General features: G+C 36.2%; 1 protein-coding gene across 2 annotated transcripts; it reads left to right on the top strand.

Moving 5' to 3' along the window:
* The first annotated feature begins 3180 nt into the window (after positions 1 to 3180).
* On the top strand, positions 3181 to 20778 carry LAMP3 (lysosomal associated membrane protein 3). Of its 2 annotated transcripts, none has more exons than XM_072408164.1 (6): positions 3181 to 3305; positions 7887 to 8239; positions 9269 to 9388; positions 11173 to 11230; positions 12126 to 12293; positions 17323 to 20778. In XM_072408164.1, the coding sequence occupies exons 1-6, from the start codon at positions 3263 to 3265 to the stop codon at positions 17454 to 17456; spliced, it is 876 nt and encodes a 291-aa protein (XP_072264265.1). In that variant the 5' UTR covers positions 3181 to 3262; the 3' UTR covers positions 17457 to 20778. The 2 variants fall into 2 exon arrangements, with proteins under 2 accessions (XP_072264265.1, XP_072264263.1); XM_072408162.1 differs by lacking the exon at positions 17323 to 20778 and adding an exon at positions 14581 to 15808.
* The last annotated feature ends 608 nt before the right edge of the window (positions 20779 to 21386 follow it).

The following is a 21386-nucleotide window of genomic DNA, read 5'->3' as shown; positions in this document are numbered from 1 at the left end:
TCTGGGGAGGTGATTTTTGAGAGAGTGGCGGTGAGGGACGTAAGGCAGTCTGAGAGGAGTTTGTGGTCAAGGTTACGGATATCCCTCTGCCACTGACCAGGTCTGGGCTGTGGTGGAGGGGGGCAGGAGTAGGATAGGTTGAAGGTGATTAGGTTGTGGTCAGAAAGGGGAAATGGCGAGTTGTCAAGGTGGGTGAGGTTGCAGAGTTTGGAAAATACCAGGTCTAAAGTATGTCCAGCGATAAGTTTGGAGCCGTTTATTTTCTGTGTGAGTCTGAAGGAGGAGGTGATGGAAAGAGTTGGAATGGGTCCTTGGCCAGCCAGTCTGTGTCCGGGTCTTCACCAGGAGCTATAGAACACAGGTGCTTGATTAAAGAGGATCAGCAGCAGACTGCTAGGAGCTCAGTGGCTTCCCAAAACTTGAACAGTAAGAAGCTCAAGAGGAAAAAGCTTAAAGCGTAACTAAACCAAAAAAAATTCACACTTATCTCTAATCCTGCAGATTCCTTGACTACACTGGACCTTTCCCTGATCGGGTCCCACGTCATCCCGGTATCCTCCATCTGCCTTTTTCTTTGGTCTTTCTTCTTCCTTCTTTGTGTCACCCAATCTTTCACTGCACAGGTGATGTAGATGGGGAAAAAAAGAGTACCAATCTTACTGCGCATGCCTGAGATCGGCATTTTTTCCCCCAAATAAAGAAAAGGCTTTCAGAAGGAGCAGTCAGGAGTATCCCGGAATGCGTGATGTAAGTATCCCAAAAGGCTGTGCGCACCAGTGGCGATCAAGATAGAAAAGGGGGTGGGGGGGGTGCTTCATTCTTTTTTTTTTTTAACTTTCGCTTTATACTATATACTTCATACTATAAAGTATCCAGGCATTTCAGTGGAAGCAAGTGCAAAGGCAAAAAGTGATGAGAGCATGGGGGGAAGATGGGAGCCAGAAGCATTGAGGGTGAAGGTTGGTGAGCAGATGTGGTGCAAGGGGATGGATACTGGGAAGAGGCGGGATAAATTTGAAGAACCAGTGGTGATGGTTTAACAGTTGGTGCTGTATCTCCAGATGTAGACTCACCTGGATGTGCTTTCCACTGTCTATAGCAATTGTGAATGGTCCTAGATTGTAAACTCTTCTGGTCAGTGTCCTTTCCTCCTTTGTCACTGTCTGTTTCTGTCCGTCATTTGCAAAACCAATCCGGGGGCCCGGGGCCCCGGCCACTCCTCAATGGACCCCTCCCTACCCTCCAACTACCGTCCTATCTCCCTTCTCCCATATGTCTCCAAACTTCTTGAACGCCTTGTCTACAAAAGACTCACCCATTACCTGAGCACCAACTCTCTCCTTGACCCCCTCCAGGCGCTATTTAAATCCTGTTTATTATTAATATTATTAATCATAATAATAATAATCATAATAATAAGTATGAGTAAGTATGATAAGTGTAGAGAACAGAAGTGTATAGTGCATTTTATAAAAACAATTACCCCCTTTTCCAGTACAGATTTTTGCCAAGGTTTAAATCTTCTCTAATACAGATCCCCATAATTAGTTCTTCCACTAAACATCTCCCCCACACCCCACTTATGTCGATCTCACTGCCCCAATCTATTTCCCCAGTACAGATCTCCTTATCCCCTCACATCTGCCCACACCCCAGTACCAATCATACTTTCCCACATCTCTCGCAGTGCAGAATCCCCACACAATCTCTAACCCCGCTAACCCAGATCTCACTCCTGAAAGCCACTCCCAAGACCTCAAATACAGTCACCGTTATTTACAGTTGCAAAGTCCTTCCTTAGCTGGACCATATGACCAGAAGGCTGGTGATCTGACAGGTGGACATTGCAACACCACTCATGCAATAAAAAGGGCAGGTTGCTTACTCTGATTTCACTGCACACTGTGAGCTTCTCTCAATGTGTATTTGAAGCCGCAACAAGTCAGACACAGCCCAATACATTTTCTGGATGGAGGCCAGTAAGCCTTTTTTCACTTACTATGCTAATAGCACATTTTGGGGTCTCTAAAGGCATTCAAAAGGGAGTCTGCAGGCTACAATGTCTCTGCAATCTTGGCTCATCTGCTGTTCAGTCCACTGCATGTTACAGTATTACAGTATTTCCAGCAGGCTGGAAGGTGATTATTAAACTCTCCACAGAGTACTAAACAAACCACAGAATGGGTTAGTGGGAGCCAGAACTTTGCCGGGTATTGTTCTTCAATGATCTAAAATTTTATTTTTTAGGTTTTAATTTCAAAAGGCGTGATATTGTTAAGGCAACTGCAATATATATATCCCTCCATATATAAACTGGAAGGTTACTCGCTCCCAAAACTTGCCCTTAGATTTTATTACAAGCATTGGACTATGACCATGGTAAGGACATTGTCAGCTACTGTTAGGCAATCTGGCAGGTGGGCCGTGGCTCCCACTTGGGGGGGGTGCATCGGCCAGAGCCACAGACTACGTCTCTCGGAGACAACGCAGGCTCAGGGTGGTGTGTGGGTTGTGTCTCTGGCGGTCCAGAGTCTGTGCATTTAGTAGTCGACGATCTGCAAAAGGTTGGTGACCACTGTTGTAAATCACTGCTATGTGGGCACTATATACATGCATGATTTTATTAATAATACTATTAATAATATAATATTTATTATTTAATAATCTATTAATAATAATAATTAATTATTATTATTATTTGCATATATAAACCATATTCCTGGGAAATTCTAACTATGAAATGGAGGTTCTTTTTATAAAAAAGTACAAACAGACTAAAAAATAATAGCACACCTTTATTTCATCATTCATCCTTCTTGTTTTGAAATATAAAGAAAAATCTCCAAAATATTATTATACTGTAATTTGGGTATTTTTAAATCCTTCTAGCACCAGGTTTTTGTAACCAGTGATGAGGCATTGATGACAGAAGATTTTAGGAGAAGGTTCAGACAAAGTTCCTTTGCATGAAAAAAAAGTTGTGACCAATGCCTAGGGAAAACCTGAAAAGAACATAAAATCCTTCCAACAGGTTATGTTTTTGTTCTATAATGTAGGAGTTACCATGTTTATATTGGACTATGTATTGAGCAAAGATATATATGATAGCATATACTGATTGCCTACTGTAAAAAAAAAAAAAAATCATTTCCTAGAAGTCACGTGTAGCTCAGAGCCTCAAACTTCCTTTTACTTGCAGAGAATAGCTACAGAGAGCTGCATTTCTTTCACTATTGTGAGAAGTTGCTGCTGTTACTGAGCCATGACTCGTCTGACATTGATCTGGGGGGTTCTACTCCTGGCAGGTGAGTTCTTCTCATTCACTCCAACTCCTCCAATACTTGCAGGCTTTCTACTGTGTTAGGAGAAAGTTTGGAGTTAAACTTTTACTAACTTTTGGCTGTGGTACAGTTGACTTTTCTGATTCAGTGCATTGTGGTTTCTTTTTCTTTCTAGCTTTACAAAGTGGCTGCTGAACTGTGTATTTATTCTATGGTATAGGAAAGGAATATATTGCTTATGCTAGAATTCTATTATGTATAAGGGTGAACTGATACACAATATTAGTTTTAATTTCTCTTTAAAGACTCAGAAAACTACAAAGGAAAAATATGCTACATTGTGGCAATAATAGATTAAAGCACGCCTGTATTTTCCTATTCGGGACAAAGTAATAGATCCACTTTACAGTAGAACTGTAGGGAGTCCATAATTATGCTCTAGTCACTCCATTAGGTATTGTCTCCAATTGGATTAGGAAAAAATTATTGATTGCTAGGAATGGAGAAGCAAATGTCTCTTTTATCTGCTCCGCACTAGTCCAATATTTGGAGGACAGGGATCCTTAGCTCTGTGTGTTCTATCAGATCTATCAACTGTAGTGGGCGAGCACATGAAAGGCATGCTTAAAAGAAAACCTGTACATTGTCATAATTTGTGAGTTTGAATTTGTAGCTAATGAATTTTTTTATTAAAATTCTATAATGCAGTTGTAAGAAAATAAATATAAAAAAGAAAGTATATATTGCATTATAACCTTGTATCTAACCTAGACTGGGGCGTTATTTATTCCCAAACATTAGGAGAGAACACCCTTAAAATAAAATAAAAAAACACTGTGGTGAAAAATGGAAGCGCCTATACAGTATTATACTGAATATTGGACATGGCCTAAAGGGACATAGTTACATATAGTCTGAGTCTACAGTACATACAGTACACAATGTTGACATGTACCATGGTCCTTGTACCCCCAAAACTTTCCCTAGCAGTACCACAAGTGAGAGTTTTACAGACACACATAAAGATCAACTTCAAAACATAAAACAAAAATGTGGGCTAACACTTTATATTGAAAAGACTTTTAATAAAATAGAAACAACAACAGTTAACAATAACGACTTTGATCAGGAGTATGTAATGTACAGAAATAAGCACAATGTATTGTACAACACAATGTACAGAGGGAGCAGTGTTTATCATGGTGCCCCCCCATATTGATGGACAACGGGTACAATGCCAGCTCATGTGGGTAGTGGGAGAATAAAATGGGTGACTTCAATGGTTAGTGGGCGAAGAACAGATCACACAGAATAGGTAGTCAATGGGAGGGAAAAAGCTTCTGGCGTTAGCGGTTAGGAGGAAAAGTGTCTGGGGTTGGTGGTCAACAAAAAAGCCCAGAGTTGCTAGTCAGTAAGAGAGGAAACAAAAATCCCAGAGTTGGTGGTCAGAAGAAGAAAACAAACCTGCTTTTGGGAAAGAGGGGTGTTTAGGCAGGGGAGTGGGAGAGGAGCATTGGTGTTTATTGGAGGGGGCTCTCCTAATCAGTGGGGAAAGAGGGTAGCAATGCTGTTCTGTGGGGGAGGGGCAGTGGTATCCATTTGGAGGAGAGGGGGCATTTGTGTTTATTGGGTGGGAAGCATTAGTGTTTAGTGGAGGGGGCAGAGGGGAGCTGGCAGGGAAAAATGGGAAATCAGAGTTTAGTAGATTACTGACTATGCATCCTGAGTCACTAGCCTACACTGCTGGAACTATACCACTTCTGTCAGACAGGATATCATTTCATTTTATAGAGCAGAAAGGAGTTTAAGTTGGGTGCTGGAACAAGCACCCACTTTTGTAAAATCTCTGGGCTTTTAGATGGTATGGTTACTTAGTGTTAAACTTGAACATTAGAAATGATTTAAATAAATGTAATAGTTGCAGAATGGGTTAAGAATTATTTGGTGTTCCAAAGAACATTTAATTAACATTTAAGGCCATGCTTGCTGCATGTTGTCATTATGTTTACAATGCTGTAATTACAAAGGGTTGGTCGTATCACATGTCTTTGGAATTGACCTTTATTTTAGATAACGTGTAATGCTCTAGCTAAAATCAGTACTATTCTCTATTATCTAGCATAGGGATATCTTCATAAAGCCTATTATATGCTGTGATCATGCAAAATATATTCATATCATTGTCTCATGTGACAATAGAACTTGCTAGACTTCATTTCCTCATCCAGACACTTCCCTATTTACTCCTCACACTTCACTTTTATTGGATGTAGCAAGACTAGGCTTGTCCTCTTTCACATTCCCTTCTTAGAAATCTTTTGTCACGGTATTAAGACTTATGACTTCTATATATGACTGTATATGACTAGTTTTCAAGTACTCTACAGGTGGCAAGAAGGTTTAAAATAAAAAAAAGTAAAGATGTGGTAACATTCATTGAAACATAGTTCATTTAGCATACTTCTTTATATTCTGCTATTCAGACAGAAGTTGCCAAATCCTGTTCAACTTTGTCCTTTAATAATATTTTAAGTAATTTAAGTAATTTCCTGTGAATAAATCTAAGCAGAAACATGGGTAGTACAATTTCTCAACCACAGGCGTAAACACAGTACTCTTACACACAGGGGTAATAGCTACACACATCACATAGCACACCGAGGTCACAAAATAATCAAAAGGAGAAATCTGATCTTTTTTTTCCAGTGTAACAAAAAGTTTCACAGATGCTATGAAAAAATAGCAATTATGAGGTGGAATTTAGAATATTAGAAACAGATATGTTTAATGTAAATCTGTTTGTGCCAAGCATTTACACATTATGTTTTTATGTATAGGTGATTGTCATCATCACATATTATGGTATGATCAGTACAACATGGGGGACATTAGGATCATCTGAACTATGGGTAAACTAGTAAACAGTACATTCTGTATCATTAGTGTGGAGTATCAGCTTTTTATTCTTAATTTGGTGAAAAATTAAAGCAGAAAGCCTAAAGCCTACCATTAAAAAATTGCAACCTGGCAGGTCCTAAACATCAAGGGGTTTTGACCTCTTCCCCCTCGCTCTGTTCAAAACGAATTTATATATATTATTTTTATTTGAAATTGATGGTGTTTGCCCTTATGAGGGCAGCTATAGCTCATATTAAATGAGAGATAATCAAAAAGAAGTGAAACCAGTGCAAACACCAGACTAAAAATGTTAGCTCAGAAGGAGGACAAATCTTTATAAAACATAATGGTAAGTCTTGTTTGTTAAGTGACAAATATGTTGCCATTCTTTATTAAAACATATACCTTCAAGTCTGGTCTCTGCTCTACAGGCAGGTCATTGAATGGTATTAAAGATATGTGTGTACTTTGCCTAATTTCAAAGCTTTAAAATACCAATATCGTGTCACTGTCTAGAAAAGACAACCCATGGCCCATATGGAGGTTTGCTTTGTACCGCTATTGGGTCTGAAATCAAAATCCAAGTCATGGCGTTTAGATTCGGTGTCCATCTGGAATGCCCAGCGCACAGAATAGAGGGGATAAAAAAGAAGTTTTAGCAGTTAGTCATAAACCCACTTCTTCCAGGCAAAATAATAAAAGCGATCTCTGAGCATCATATTCAGGGCAGGGTTCTCTTCCTTCCTTTTTCTGCTTCTCTTTCTTTCTCTTCCCTAATATTTTATTACCTCTTTTTTCATGTCTATTGAGCATCTTCTAATAATATTAGAATCAGATCGCTCTGAGCATACTCTCTGTATATATATGTATACACACACTTTTTTATTTTTAACACAGCCCAAATACAAATCTGGGCAAGTCAAACAGATCACAAGACCAAATCATCATTCGATCAAGAGATAAGCTTATACAAAAACATCAACCTTTCCGATAAAAGGGTGTGAAATTATATTTATAATATTTATTATGCCAAAAAAAAATATTACATTTGTTTATTGCAAAATAGTAATGTGATCTTGACCTCCACGCTTCATAGGAAAATGGTATAAACAGGGAATGAAGATTTCACCATTATGATTATCTGGAGGCTGATTTAAGTAAAACTTGTAAGCCTGATTAGTGGCAAAGATTGGGTGCCTGAAGTCTTAAATGTATTCTTAGATTTCTTTGATAGAAGCAAATTTTAATATTTTTTAATATCCTACCCTGGTTACCCTGTGCTTCTCAGTTATATATCGCCAAGAACTGCATTGTCTTTATACAACATACACCAGGGAACCATATATCAGATCTATCTTTCTCCTCCTTTTCCCAAGATAGGATTGGAAGTTTGGTGACATGGATGCAAGATTGGTGAACTGTTAAAAGTTGTTAAATTACCAAATGAAATTGGGCTGATAATATAGTGATTAAAGATGGTGGTAAAAAATATTAGTTTGAGAATATAGAGTTGTCTAAAAGAAAATCAAGGTCTGTGGAGGACATCTTGTTCAAGGAGTGGTTAAGAAGATTTGGAGGATTTAGAAACATTTAGAAGATTTTGATGTTAAATGTTTCTATTTAAAATCTTACTTTTTTACTATTGGCTAGCTTTTTATTTGCTGTTATTTCAGCCTATACATTAACATTATATTTTTTGTTTTCTAGGGATCTTCCTGGCTGACATATATGCAGATCCTGCACCTTCAAATACAACACACACACCTTTAACTACAACCTTACATGCACCCTCTAATACCACAACAAAATCAACACCTGTACCTTCAACTACAACCTCACATACACCCTCTAATACCACAACAAAATCAACACCTGTACCTTCAACTACAACCTCACATACACCTTCTAATACCACAACACATCCAGCACCACATACTACACCAGTTCTACCTACAAAGCCATCACCACCATCAACTGGAAACTACATAGTGAAAAATGCTAATGAAACATGTATAATTGCTAACATGGGACTGGAACTTCAATTGGAAAATTCATCAAAGGTATGCCTTTTAGAAATTAGGGAGTTTATGTCTTTATAACCTAACCAGCTCTATCAGACTAGTTTTTCTTTATCTCTGGCAGAAGTCTCCCACCCCAACATACCAAGACTATGATATTTATTTTGTCCTAATTCTAATCCTAATTCCAGTGCTGAAAGGTAAAAATGTCATTGCTATGCCGCCTTAGGGGGCTATGATGTTCATTTATTCATAGTATATCCAAAGTCTTACAGAATGAATGACGATCAACAAAGATTGTGGAAAACTTGTGGGTAAATAGGTATTCTGTAGGCAACTGGTTTGGATTTAGGATGAGCATTACAGCTAAAGTTTTTTTTTTATTTTAAATTCTAGTTCTGCCATTTAAAAGTTGATTAATACCCAGAAATGGTATTTGAACAACCATGATCAAATTTAAAGGAGGAAGACAATACACTCCCTGACTTGCCTTACTTTATGCAATAAAAATAAGAGAGTTACTATTTAGTAATTTCTTTCATCTGTTTTTGATCTGAATTTCAATGTTTACCGTTTTATACCTGCTTACTCTTCATATTTTTGTAATGGTATCAAATATACATGATTTTTAGAATAGGTAGAGTAGATAAACCACACTACATGACACAAATTGAGCTAAGATATCACCCACAATGGTATGTACAACACATATATGTAATAGGCAAATAGGGCTAATCCAATGTGAACAGATAATAACAAATAAATAAAATACATAAAAAAATACAGAAACAAGGTTTGTAAAAGAAAAAAAAACATTAAAAACAGTGATAGATGGCCCTTGAAAACTTGCTCTTTAGTTTGCAGTCTGCAAAGGCTTTATCATTGTCCAGATAATATGTGTGGGTTTGTGGCACAGAACTACAGGAACAAAGTAAAACATATGAACCACAAATGTTCTGTAAGAACATATTTAGAGCTTAATTTAAAACCATTACTGTACTTATATTATTATGCGACTAAAAGTGGTGATATTATGCCAGTATACAAAAACTGTAACATTTTTTTCCACAGGGCAAATGGTATTTTAATGTGAACCCAAAAGACACGTATAGAAATGGCACTTGTAGTGCATTCCGAGCCAATCTCTTCCTGAAATTTCCTGAAGGATCTATAAATTTTGTTTTTGTCAAGGTATGTTAAGTTTGCATTTTCCAATATCTTTGTACATATAGACAACCTCAAGGCAGATATAAAAAACAACATGTAATCTAAATTTGCATTTTTTTAAAGTTTAAATTAAAGGGGCTGCCACTGTTGGCCTCCTTTAAGAAAAAGATGGTTACAAAGCTGTTATGTTGACATTCAAATTGAGGTTTCATCTGTGAAAGTTCCTATGCTTCCTACATATGAGTTTCCCTTTAAGTGTATTTTTTACCTAGAATTAGTGATCAATATTCAATATATCTTCTGGATCAATATATCAATATATATTCAATATATAGCTATAAAACTATAGCAAAAGAACTTAGACAATGCTGTAACAGTGCTACTGCTCCTTTATAGTTTAATCACAGACAGAGGCAAGTACTCTGCAGAGAGACACCACTGGATATGCTATCTGCCAGTGTATTGAATCGTTTGGAGACATGGTTTAAGGCAGTGGCTGCCAACCTTTTCAGACCTACCGACCACTAAATTCACAGACTCTGGACAACGTATGCGCCGGGAGCCATGTGACATTCAAAGGGAAAGAAACTTCCCCCAAAATGAAGTCATGATGCCAGAACCCATCCACCCTCCCATCCCAGGTCTGAGTCTGTCCAGGGACACAACCTGCACACCGCCCTGAGCCTACAATCAGTACGGGCGACATGGTCCGCAGCTCTGGCCAGTGCGCCCCCAACGTGGTCAGGAGAAAGATCAGCCAGAGCCGCGGACCACAAAAATTTAATTTCTTCCTAAATTTTAATAAAGGTTTTGATGTTGCATGTTATTACTAAGGGGTCTTTTTACAATACGTTGAAATTGACATTCACTAAATACTCTGGTGGAGAATCAGTTGCTGCCACTGAAAACGCATGGACCCCTGGAAGAGGTTTTCCAGCTCTTCTTCACTGCAAAAGAATATATCAGCTGATAGCTGGTCTGTGATTTCTCACACATCAGTAATTTACCAATTGTAATAAATATTACAACTTCAAAATATTGTTCTGGTATTGCAGATTACAAAGAGCATTTATTCACAAGATTTATTTCACAGCACTTTTGTGTTACTAAATGTGGGACATATAGTAAATCATTAAGCTTATTTGAGAGTCTCTTATTCTTCTTGGTTGTTGGCAGACTTTAAATAATATGCAAGAATCTTCAGGTGAACATTTCTCAATTCTTTGGTTGTGAAATGATCTCAGCTGAATCCTGCTAACTATTAACGTAACATTGCTGATAAGAGCTCTCATTTCCTGCATTAAGTTACCACTTCACTTTTCTGATGATCACATGCCACTTGCTTCCAGTCACACACAAGGAATTTGCTGCAATGAATGCTAAATCACCAAGTACAGCAGTTAAAAAAAAGAAGCATTCAAGGCAAATCATAATTTATCAGAACCTGTGCACAACTAAATTTAAAATCGATTTTTATACCAGTGTGGATATAAAAATCACTTTTCCATTTATTTCCATCTAGGTTAGCTTAATTCAAGTTGTTAGACCTGTAAGTGTCTTATAGGAACTTACATCCTTTGCTTACCAAATGATAGGATGATATTTACAGTTTATCTACTAGTATAGATCTAGGCTGGAATATATTGCGCTGTTGTGTTTACTAGAAAATATAGCAAATATTTCAAATTGTTACTGTATTTAATTTTAATGTAATTGTCTACTAAAGCTGATAATAAGTAATCATGAATACGTTATTATTTTAAGAAAGCTAGAACATGCTTCTTACCCATGTCCCTTACCCTTTACAGGAAAGCAAAATGTACTATATTGATGAGGTTTCTGTGAACTTTTCTTGGAATTCTACAGGTAGGGCTGCAAACATACAAACAGTACTATTTAAATGTGTAACAACTGTTAAATTACCATACAATTATTAAACTGCTACCATTTCTTTTGTGAAAAAAAAGTCCAATAGCTTCACAATGCTCATTTAACATTTTTTACATTTCTTAGTTTATTTGTAATAAAACAATGTTATCATGGACTTTCAGTGCACATGTGTTCTTTACCCATCCCGGCCAAAGCAGATGGATTTTGCTTTTTTGCTCCCTCCTCAGCCAAACATACTCATATTTCCTTTAGAACCCTGCTACTTTTTTCAGCTTTCTGGAGAAAAGAGAAATTCTCTGCACCTATGCTGGAGCATGCAACTCCTTCCATGTGGCGGAGCTTGCGACTTATTGTATGTGATGCTACTGATGCTTGATTATTGGTCCAGTATTGTCATATAGAGAAAGAAGAGATTTATCATGTGTGTCTAAGATTGGAACAGGTTGCAGTTGAAACAGAGTTATCTTGCTTTGCTTCCAGCACTTATACCAAGAAATGGGGAGTAAAAAAAAGGGTGAGCATGGGCTGCTGGGGAGGAGAGGAATGTTTCAGCAAAACCCTTGCTCTTTTTTAACATTATAGATTAACTTAAAGAGGAAACTACATTTAAAGATATTTAATTACAAACCACATTCCTCAATGTGCAACACTTCTATAAAATTTTAACTTTCCTATACATATATATATATATATATATATATATATAAATATATATGTATATATATATATAGATGCAACCCCATATATTCTTTTACTATTATATATATGTTCAATTATAATGTTGATTGTAGCACTATCGTATTCACTTTTGTGTTAGTGAATCTTCATCATCTGCCATCTAAAATTATCAGAATTTCCTCTTTGCTCCTAGAACGCTGGAATGGTACAGCCAGAAAGTTAAAGTTGTTAAGTACAGACATTGGTTACTCCGTAAAATGTAAGAACACACCAACAGTAAACCTGGCTGAAAATTTACAGCTCGTAATAGCAGATGTACAATTGCAGGCCTTTGACCTTCACGAGGGTGTCTTTGGCAAAGGTAAGCACAGGACTTTATGACACTGAATATTATTGTGGACTTGTTATTTCTGTTTTAAAGACATAATTTCCAAATGAGTTGATTAAACATAACTAAATATATATACCTGTTTATAAAAGTGAAACACCACCAAGGGTATATGATTTTGCAGTGTAATATAAACAACATCTGTATCAGGTAAATTGTCCAATCAGCATAATTTGTTTAGTTTCGGAAATAGATATTATCTATTTTCTCTAAATGCACAGGCATAATCAATAAACAAAGAGTAATTATTGTGCCCACATGAAATCGTGGGCCATTAAGATATAGTCAGCTTTTTAACATTTATGTTCTTCCTCTTTCATTCACATGCTTATAGTCTGGGTAATTTTCTAAACAACTTAAGTATGTTTTGTTGCGTTTTGCTCCCAGATGTATTGCAAGACATTACAAAATTCTGTTCTTCCTCTTTCCTTCATGTGCTTATAAACTCTTGCACAGTCATAATGTTCTCCAAAGTTTTGCCAGTTGTTACAGAGTTCCTGTCTTTCCACTCTTCAGCTAACTTAGCACAGCTTCTACTACAAAATCATCTGGCTGAAAGCTATAGAGAGACTGTCTATTTTGTGTCTCAATGGTGGTTGTTCTACAGCAACCAATAGGATCTGTTTGCACATGTGCAGCAGAAAAAGCTGTTCTTCTGGGAGCATTTGCATGTCCAATGCATTGTGATGCCATTTATTTTGTACACCACATAGCACCACAGTTTCAGGGGCCCATATAAAATGAATAGGCTATGATAATTTGTATCCCACAACCCAGGATCAAACATGTTGTGGTGCATAAATTACTGCAATGCTACAGGAATGTCTACAAGAAGCCTCTGCAACTTTTTATACTTTAATACAGCCATGTTAGTCTGTCTACAGTGGTTCACCATGGTCCAGAGATGATTTGATTTCTCACAGCAATAGCATTTTTGTATGGACCTTGCTTCAAATATCCCATGGTGCCTTTTCCTGTTTACCTCCCATTTCACCCAGAATTATAACATCACTGTAATGAAGGCTATATTCCAATCTATTAGGCACAGAAGTTTGTAATTTAATTACATTATTAATCATGAATATTGATGGAGGCTATAATAAATACATGGACATACACGTGTCCCCATACCACAAGAATACAAATGTTTTTGGGGTGCCTTATATAAACAAGCTCTGAATAAACAAAGGGTGTTTTCATGCAGTGTATCCAAGAAAACATGCCATAAAAATTACTGATTAACAGTTGTGTCAGTTACATATTGAAGCCAATATGATATTACTAATATAAACTGGTTGTTGCTTTGTGGTACCTGCACGAAAATTTATTCTGCTGCAAAGTAAATTTCTCCCAAGCATTAGCAAACAGCAGTCAGGAGCTGAATTTGATATTACTTGTGAGTGCAGAAAATAACCCAACAAACCAGCACCTTTGTCTTTTTATGTCACTGTGTATATCTGATCTTCTCTAATAAGATTCCTGCAACTGTCAGTGCTTTAATATTATTTACTATATTAGGAAATTATTCAAAATTAATTTTGCAATTATCTGGGGATAAAAGTCAGATCAAAAAAGATTAGGGACTTGTCCATAGTTACCAGTCATATTCCAGCAGTGAGCATTTAGGTTTAAAGATTTTTTTTTTTTTATCACTTGTCAACTATGTGATCCTCAAGAAAAACTATGCATAGGAACAAATATACATTTCCTTTAACCTAAACTAAACCACCATCCCTCTTCACTGCTTATTCTACTTATTGCTGGGGTGGCAGTCTCCAGGGTACTCATGTATTCACAGTACAGTGCATTAGTTGTCTATGGATCTGTTTTCTGTGGCCCAAGTGGAGTCCTATAGAAGTCCTTACTGCGTTTGTGTGACTACCTTCTATACAGATGTAAAGGAATGCTGGAAATGTAGCCCTTTTAATGTCATCTGAAGTGGGGATGGGTTGGTTGAGTCAGAGGAGCAGTGTGAATAGAAAGGTAAATTTTTTAAAAGTGCTAATGTTTTTTAAGCAGTTTTCACTATTTGAGTGTCAGTATGAAGGATCAGGCAGACTGCCCCTTCTACTCCAACCAAATATCAGTTTTAGACAAAGTAAACAAAGCAAAAAACAAGGAGGGGGACAGAAAATGAGAATAGGTAATTCTGTATATGGCCTGCACTGCCAGGTTCTCTTTAAGCTGTAGACAGGGAAAGAAAAGTTTACTGTAGAATTAGGGGAAATACAATTCATCTGCACTGTGGCTTTATTTGCAGAAATAGTCTGTTATCCAGACAGAAAAAAATTGTTAGTTCCAGTGGGTATTGCCTTGGCAGCGGTGGGGCTAGTACTCATTATCCTGCTCGTGATCCTGCTCACAAGAAGAAGGAGAAATTCAGGATATGAACGAATATGAGACTTTTCTTTACACCTCCCACAGAAAACTTCATGACTTTACCTCGGCTTTTACAACCGGTTTGCTGCTGTCAAACACACAAACTCTTAAATGCTTCAATTGTATTGGTTATAATCATGTAATGATGTAATGAAAACACTTTTTAGTTAAGTGATACAATGAAAGCCAAATATTTTTTATTATATTGAAGAACAATTATTATTGAAGAAACAACTAATTCATACAAACAGATGAAGCCGGTGTCCATTGTATAAGTGACTGTAATATTTTTTTGCTGAATCCCATATTTTAGTGGTTCTCATTCAAGACTACAAACAGTCTGCAGGATGACGACTGGTCTGTGATCACCTACATATAAATCAATTATTATATAAGAAACAGAATTTTTTTTGTGATTTATTTTTTATTGCAAAAATTATTTATTCAAAATCAATGAAGTCACTGTATTTGATTTAAAAATCTATTTAAAGCTTAAAGTTCTCTTTTAAAATTATGAAAATCCAAAGATAAACATATTTAATCAAGCAAGTGAGTAATAGTATAAAAGCCTTGCAAAGGGGCTTTCCTCAAGAATCAGTTGGAAATTTGCGATCTCTCCCCCAGACATCCAGCAGGGAAGAACCTGTACTTTCATAATTTAAAAAAGGGACCTATACGAGTTTTCCCTGAAATATTTACATTTATATTTTTTCTTTTTGTTGCCTAATGTCGATTGGAAGTTGTGTTTCAACATTATTTAACCGCCACCAAGAATCCTCTTGTTTAGAATACTGAAGGCATTTTACAATTGATAAACAATACACAGTTTTATCCACCTGAAGAAGCAGTTTTAGCTGTGAAACTGATTAAAGGACAAAAAAAATATATTTATGGTTGTTCACAAAGGACAACTTGGACAAGGGTTGAGAATTTGTTTATTCTTTATTTGGTGTTTCTATGTATTACATACAATATTTTTGTTATCAACAACTTTGATGTATGCTTCTCTCTTTTCTATGTCTGATGAACAATGGATATTTGTCATTCTGACATTGTTAATGTTTGACTATTTTTTATTTAAATAAAATGTTGCTTTTTTATATATCAAATGCTTATTGTTTGCCAATTTGCAGTCCCTTATAATATACTTTGTCCCTTTACAAACCCTTAACATTTGTCATGTTCTGTAGTGGGATGTGGCAATAAATAAGAGACCTGCTCAGTTTCAATATAACTCTGTATATGCTGGTGAGGACAAAAACATTAAAACTAATGTGTTGCATTGCTTTGAGCAAAGTACAGGTTTTTGCAGCTTACCAGTCTTTAGGTATGGTGGCTGCATATGTTTTTTATTATGAAAAAAACTCCACTGCCACCCGAGGTTTTGAACTAATGTTCAAGTATGCATAGCAAGTTTGTACGTTATGACAAGTGCTACATCCCTTGTCGTTGACATCTTTGCTTCAGCATCTTTGGCCATCTTCATTGGCGGGGTAGGTGCAAAGTAACTCATGTGCATGCTCACAGGTATTACTTATCCTGGCAATGAAACTTGATGAGGCTATACACTAAAATGTGGACTTCTGGTTTCTAGGATTAGATACATTTTAGACAGGAAGGATAAATACATATTTAAATAGAGGACTCTCTTTAGTGGATTTTATAATACTCCTGTATGCCTAATACGTAATAATAAGGAAAGACAAAAGTGTAAAACTGTGATAGCCTCATCAAAAAATACTTTATTGTAAACACTGTTATCAATTATATTTGTGAGCTAGAAGCATTCAAAAATGAAAAGGGAAGAATAGTAGGCTACAAAAACATTTTTTTCTGAGTGGGTGCCCTCAATTTTATGCATCTCAAAATAAAAATTGGAAATCAAGAGAAAACAAAAAAAAATTAGGTCACATTTATGACATTTTTTTTCAGTTTCACCCCTTACCAGATTTATATATTGTGGAATGTATCTGCACAACAGATTGTCTTTGCCATTATGAAGGCATGACATAATTACCACCAAATCTGAAAGTCTTTTCAATATTTTTCCATTACTACGTTTGATCACAAAGAGCAGAATGAACAAAATTAGTACCTTTAGATATGGGAAATGTAACTCACTCCTCTTCCAACCCTGATGCAGCATTTGAACAGCCAATTGTTAGCCCTCTATGAGCTCCCAATAGAGTAATGGACTCCCAATGGAACTGTAATACCGAGAATAAATGTTGTAATAATAATTTAGGGGCACTCTAGAATTTCAATTACAACTCTTTAGGAACTTAGAATTTCTTCTGGAAAAGAATCAGTGGTATCGGGGTGGAGAAACAGTAATAGTAAATGATCAACATGGACAATTTTCCAGCTGCAGAATAATTACAGCTAGAATAGACATACATACAGGTGAATACTCCATACTAATGGTCTGGGTTCATTTCACTTTGTGCAATCTACTTACAGAGATATGTAAATCCATGTCATTACACATGCATGAATATATGGATGTATAAACTAATGACACATTTGTTATATTGTCCTAATGTTCTCCACATTTAGAAAACAATCATCAGTCTTTGAAATAACTAAATTTAACATTTTTCTATCATTTGTTTTATCTTTACAGAGACAGTGTGTCGGTATGATCGCAATGTAATTGCCTGGGCCATAGCTGTAGTTGTAATAATTGTCATTGTCATTGCAATAATTATCTACTTCATTTGTTACAAGAAACGATCATCTGGATATGAGCGGATTTAACCTTCAAATCAAGTGTATCTTTACAAGGAAGACGCAAGCAACAGCCCATATGTCTTAAATTATGGAAAATGAAAAAAAGCAACATCTGTTTCTTCTAAATGTCTTGTTGCCAAAATTTCAATTTTCCAAAAAAGGTTTCACCACTGGTGATATTGTACTGATGCTTTAGGTGCAACTGTACAAAAACAACATCAATATGAGTGCAGGCAATAGTTGCTAGTAAGACAGAAATTTGACAGAAATAATTTTGGTAATTTATAATTAAAATGTCAAATTCAATTGGTTTCAATTGCAGGCCACAGGTGTCTGCTTTTCAAGTTCCTAAGCTGGGCACACTTTTATGACATTAATGATTATCTTCTGTGGCTACTATTTTGTGGGTAACTAACAAGAAGTTTGGCATGAGATGTGGCTGCCTGAGATCTTGGCTTTGCAAATTGGTCAAGATTTGCATTAAAGAACTCCACAGAAGTTGTGGCACTCAGGATATGAGACGTATGCTTTTAATAGCCAATGCTGGTTTAGCTATTGATGACCATAGTTTTGATTTAAAAACTCATGGCTAATATCATATCACAGAATTCTTAAGTAAAAATGGCATTTACAAGAAGTTTTTTATTTCTTTTCTTTTTGAAGAGGCTTATTTACATAATTTTCCTGACATAAATACCAGATATTAGAACCTGTAATAGGTAGGGTAATCTGTAAAGAGCATTAAAAACACAGCTGTTTTTGTTTTTCCCTTGTGTTATTTTATGTATTACCTGTTGATCCTGCCAGTAGATGGGATATTTTTTCCTTCCAATATCAGGATACAAAAAGCTTTATGACTTAGACATCAATACAAACATTCCACCTACAACCAACCATCGTCCAAGTTTTGCCCAATGCTTGGGCCTAACCATGCTGCATTTAAGAGATTATACAATTAAGCTCCTGTAGGGCAGTGTTCCCCAACCTTTTGGACGTCACGGACCACTAAATTTATGGACGCTGGACAACGCATGTGCGGGGAGCCCTGTGTCACTCAAAGGGGAATAAACTTCCCCCAGAGTGATGTCATGATGTCAGAACCCACCCACTCCCCCATCGCAGGCTCAGGGACACAACCCGACCACTGCCCAGATCCATATAGTAGACATGGTGGGAGGCTCTGGCCAGTGTACCCCCCCAAGCAAGGTCCTTTTCCTCACCCCGCTGGGGGGTGCACTGGCCAGAGCTACAGACCAACAAACTTTTTTTGCAGACCACAGGTTGGGGACCACTGCTGTACCCATTCATTAAGTGAGTCTCCGTGCTCTTTCGCGGCCCAGCTGTCAGACTGCTGGGAGATGGGCACCCCTGCTGTAGGGGACATTAAGCGGAAAATCTATTTGATGGAGGTCATGGGTGGAGTGTCTCTGTCACTGATTTATATATGCTGCATATATATATATATATACTGCATTTTATATGCAGAGGGACCAGTGGTGGGAGGCATAACTACATTTGGTATATAGACAGTGAGAGTGAGTGACAGAGCTTGGATTGTTGCAGGCGGGCCCTCAGGGCAGTACAAATGATATGCAAGGGTAACAATGCTTCTGAGCAACTTTGCTGCAGAATAAATAGCTTTATGATACAATTACGGGAAAAAATGCAGAGATTTGGTGGCAAGAACAAAAATGTTATAGCTATGTAACATAGGAAAAAGAAAACATGTCGTGTTAATGCTAATAATGGGCTGCCTATTATGTGTCATTTTTTATTTTAGTTCCACTTTATTGAACATCAGCAACAACAGCATTTCATAACATATACAGTAAATATATCCATGTAACCACAGATTACTCCTATTATCACTTATATATATATATAGTAACCACAAATATACACTAACTTTCTAAAACCTAAAAAAAAGGATCACTGGAAGAGTCAGCTGGAAGACTTTTCCCAGGCTAAAAAGACTGATTACAAATACCACTGTCTTTCATTCACCCACAAAGCAAATGTAAATACAAGATAAAATATTTGTATGACAATAATATTTTTTTTTTACTTTTAATTTTTGCAACTACAGGTGTTTTAAAATGTGAACTGGCCCTAAAACGAGTACAGATATCAATATTCAGCTGTAAATAATGCATTGTTCATAATTATTTTGCAATAGCCGATTTCCTATTTTTCTCATCTTGAACAGACGGCTATAGGATGTTACGTTCTATCTTTAATATTTTAGAGCTACAACTACATACCTTCTATTGCACTGAATGTTAGTAAATGTGATAAAAATACAATGTTGATTATTTACAGAATCCATTTTGGTTTTGAAAATAGATGGTATTGGTTTACACTGGTTCAAAACTGGACTTAAGGCTGAAATACATACATGTGATCTGTACAAGGTGTCATTTGTAAATCTGTCAGATGGTGACAATCTCTGTATATTACACTGCAGCAAGTGCAGCTGGTAACACTTATCTGCAAAACAGGGTTAGTTTATAGCACGGGATGACCCATTTCCCATCTACTCCTGTGCTATGGAGTAACTAAAATACATGACAGATTTAGGTACTATACTACTTCTATATAAGTATACATTGATGGTATATTTAAAAACAATATGCTTTGCTAATATTGCAATATTCACATAAAGGTACGAATGTACTTGTGAATGTCAATTTTTTTTATGTAATTGGGTACATTTGTGGAGAAAATATTCTTTGTAGGTTAATATAACATTGTTGTGAAGGTAACATTTATTGGGCTGAATCAAATGTACTTAAAAGGTATGTTTATGTGTCTTTTGGTTATTTGATTGTAACGTCCACTATGAAATAGGAGTCCACCATTTACCTTGGTAAGCAGCTGCTATATTCACCCACTAGCAACCTTTTAATCGTCCCCCATTCACACATCAATTATTTATAAATAGATCTTGAACTTCACAAATTTCGCCTGATTTGCACTATAGGATCTATTTATAAGGAAGTGAATCTTGGATTCCTTGGAACATTCCTTTGTGGAGAATCAATACTTGCCATTGAAACACATGGACCTGGAAAAATCCCCACCTATGGAATGTTTCAGGGATTATTAGATTCACTGCTTTATAAATACACTCTTTACTGTTTACTGCTTTTTAAATACACCACTAAAATGTTTATAAATATATTGATTTAATTAATACCTATTTGCAAAAATGGGTGCTTTACATATGTATGTAGTTTACCTTAATGCCATGAAGTAGTTTTTTTCCACTTTTTTTTGTAAACAGAAATCTGTATTGATTGATAGCTACTGTAACAGCAAGTGTGCAATAAAATGATATTAATTACTACAATATTTATTACCTACTATTTTGTGAAAAATAATTTAAAAATGAACCTGTCTGATAAAGAAAAAAAAATACTTCTGACCACGGTGAGATGATCTAGAGCAGTGATGGCAAACCATTTTGAGACTGAGTGCCCAAAGTGCAACCCAAAACGCACTTATTTATCTCAAAGTGACACAGAGCAATTTAACCTGAATACTGAGTTTTTATTTTAAAAAAAAACAACTTATAAATCTTTTGTCTTAAAGGAAAAACACAAAAACAGAGCTTTCAATTATACAAACAACCCATTTTGGTAACTAAGATATTGTTAATAAGACAGAAAATGATCAACATCTTCCTAGTAGGGTGCAGACAGCAATAATAATAAAAATAATAATAAATACCCTCATAGGGGTTCTAACCTTTCCCTGCTCTATGCAAGACTATAAAAAATATAGGTGCTACTATAGTGTGATTCCTACCATCATTTTTTGTTCCTACCTCACATTCTATTTACAGCCTACTACTCCAGAAACTTCTTTGTTTACCTTAGTAATCAATATAGAATTATAGCAATCGCCCCTACTAAAAAAAACTACCTCACCTTCTATTTCATGAAGATTCCTATTTAA

Source organism: Pyxicephalus adspersus, chromosome 4 (assembly GCF_032062135.1).
Source record: "Pyxicephalus adspersus chromosome 4, UCB_Pads_2.0, whole genome shotgun sequence".
Taxonomy (NCBI): Eukaryota; Metazoa; Chordata; class Amphibia; order Anura; family Pyxicephalidae; genus Pyxicephalus; species Pyxicephalus adspersus.
This window is presented reverse-complemented; position numbering and strand designations above follow the sequence as displayed.

What these genes read in the sequence shown, in the direction of transcription:
- LAMP3 (XM_072408162.1), top strand. Translation starts at nt 3,263, where the DNA reads ATGACTCGTCTGACATTGATCTGGGGGGTTCTACTCCTGGCAG. An exon ending in CTTTTCTTGGAATTCTACAG is followed by an intron (nt 11,231 to 12,125) that starts GTAGGGCTGCAA and finishes CTTTGCTCCTAG; the next exon opens with AACGCTGGAATGGTACAGCC. An exon ending in CGAGGGTGTCTTTGGCAAAG is followed by an intron (nt 12,294 to 14,580) that starts GTAAGCACAGGA and finishes CTTTATTTGCAG; the next exon opens with AAATAGTCTGTTATCCAGAC.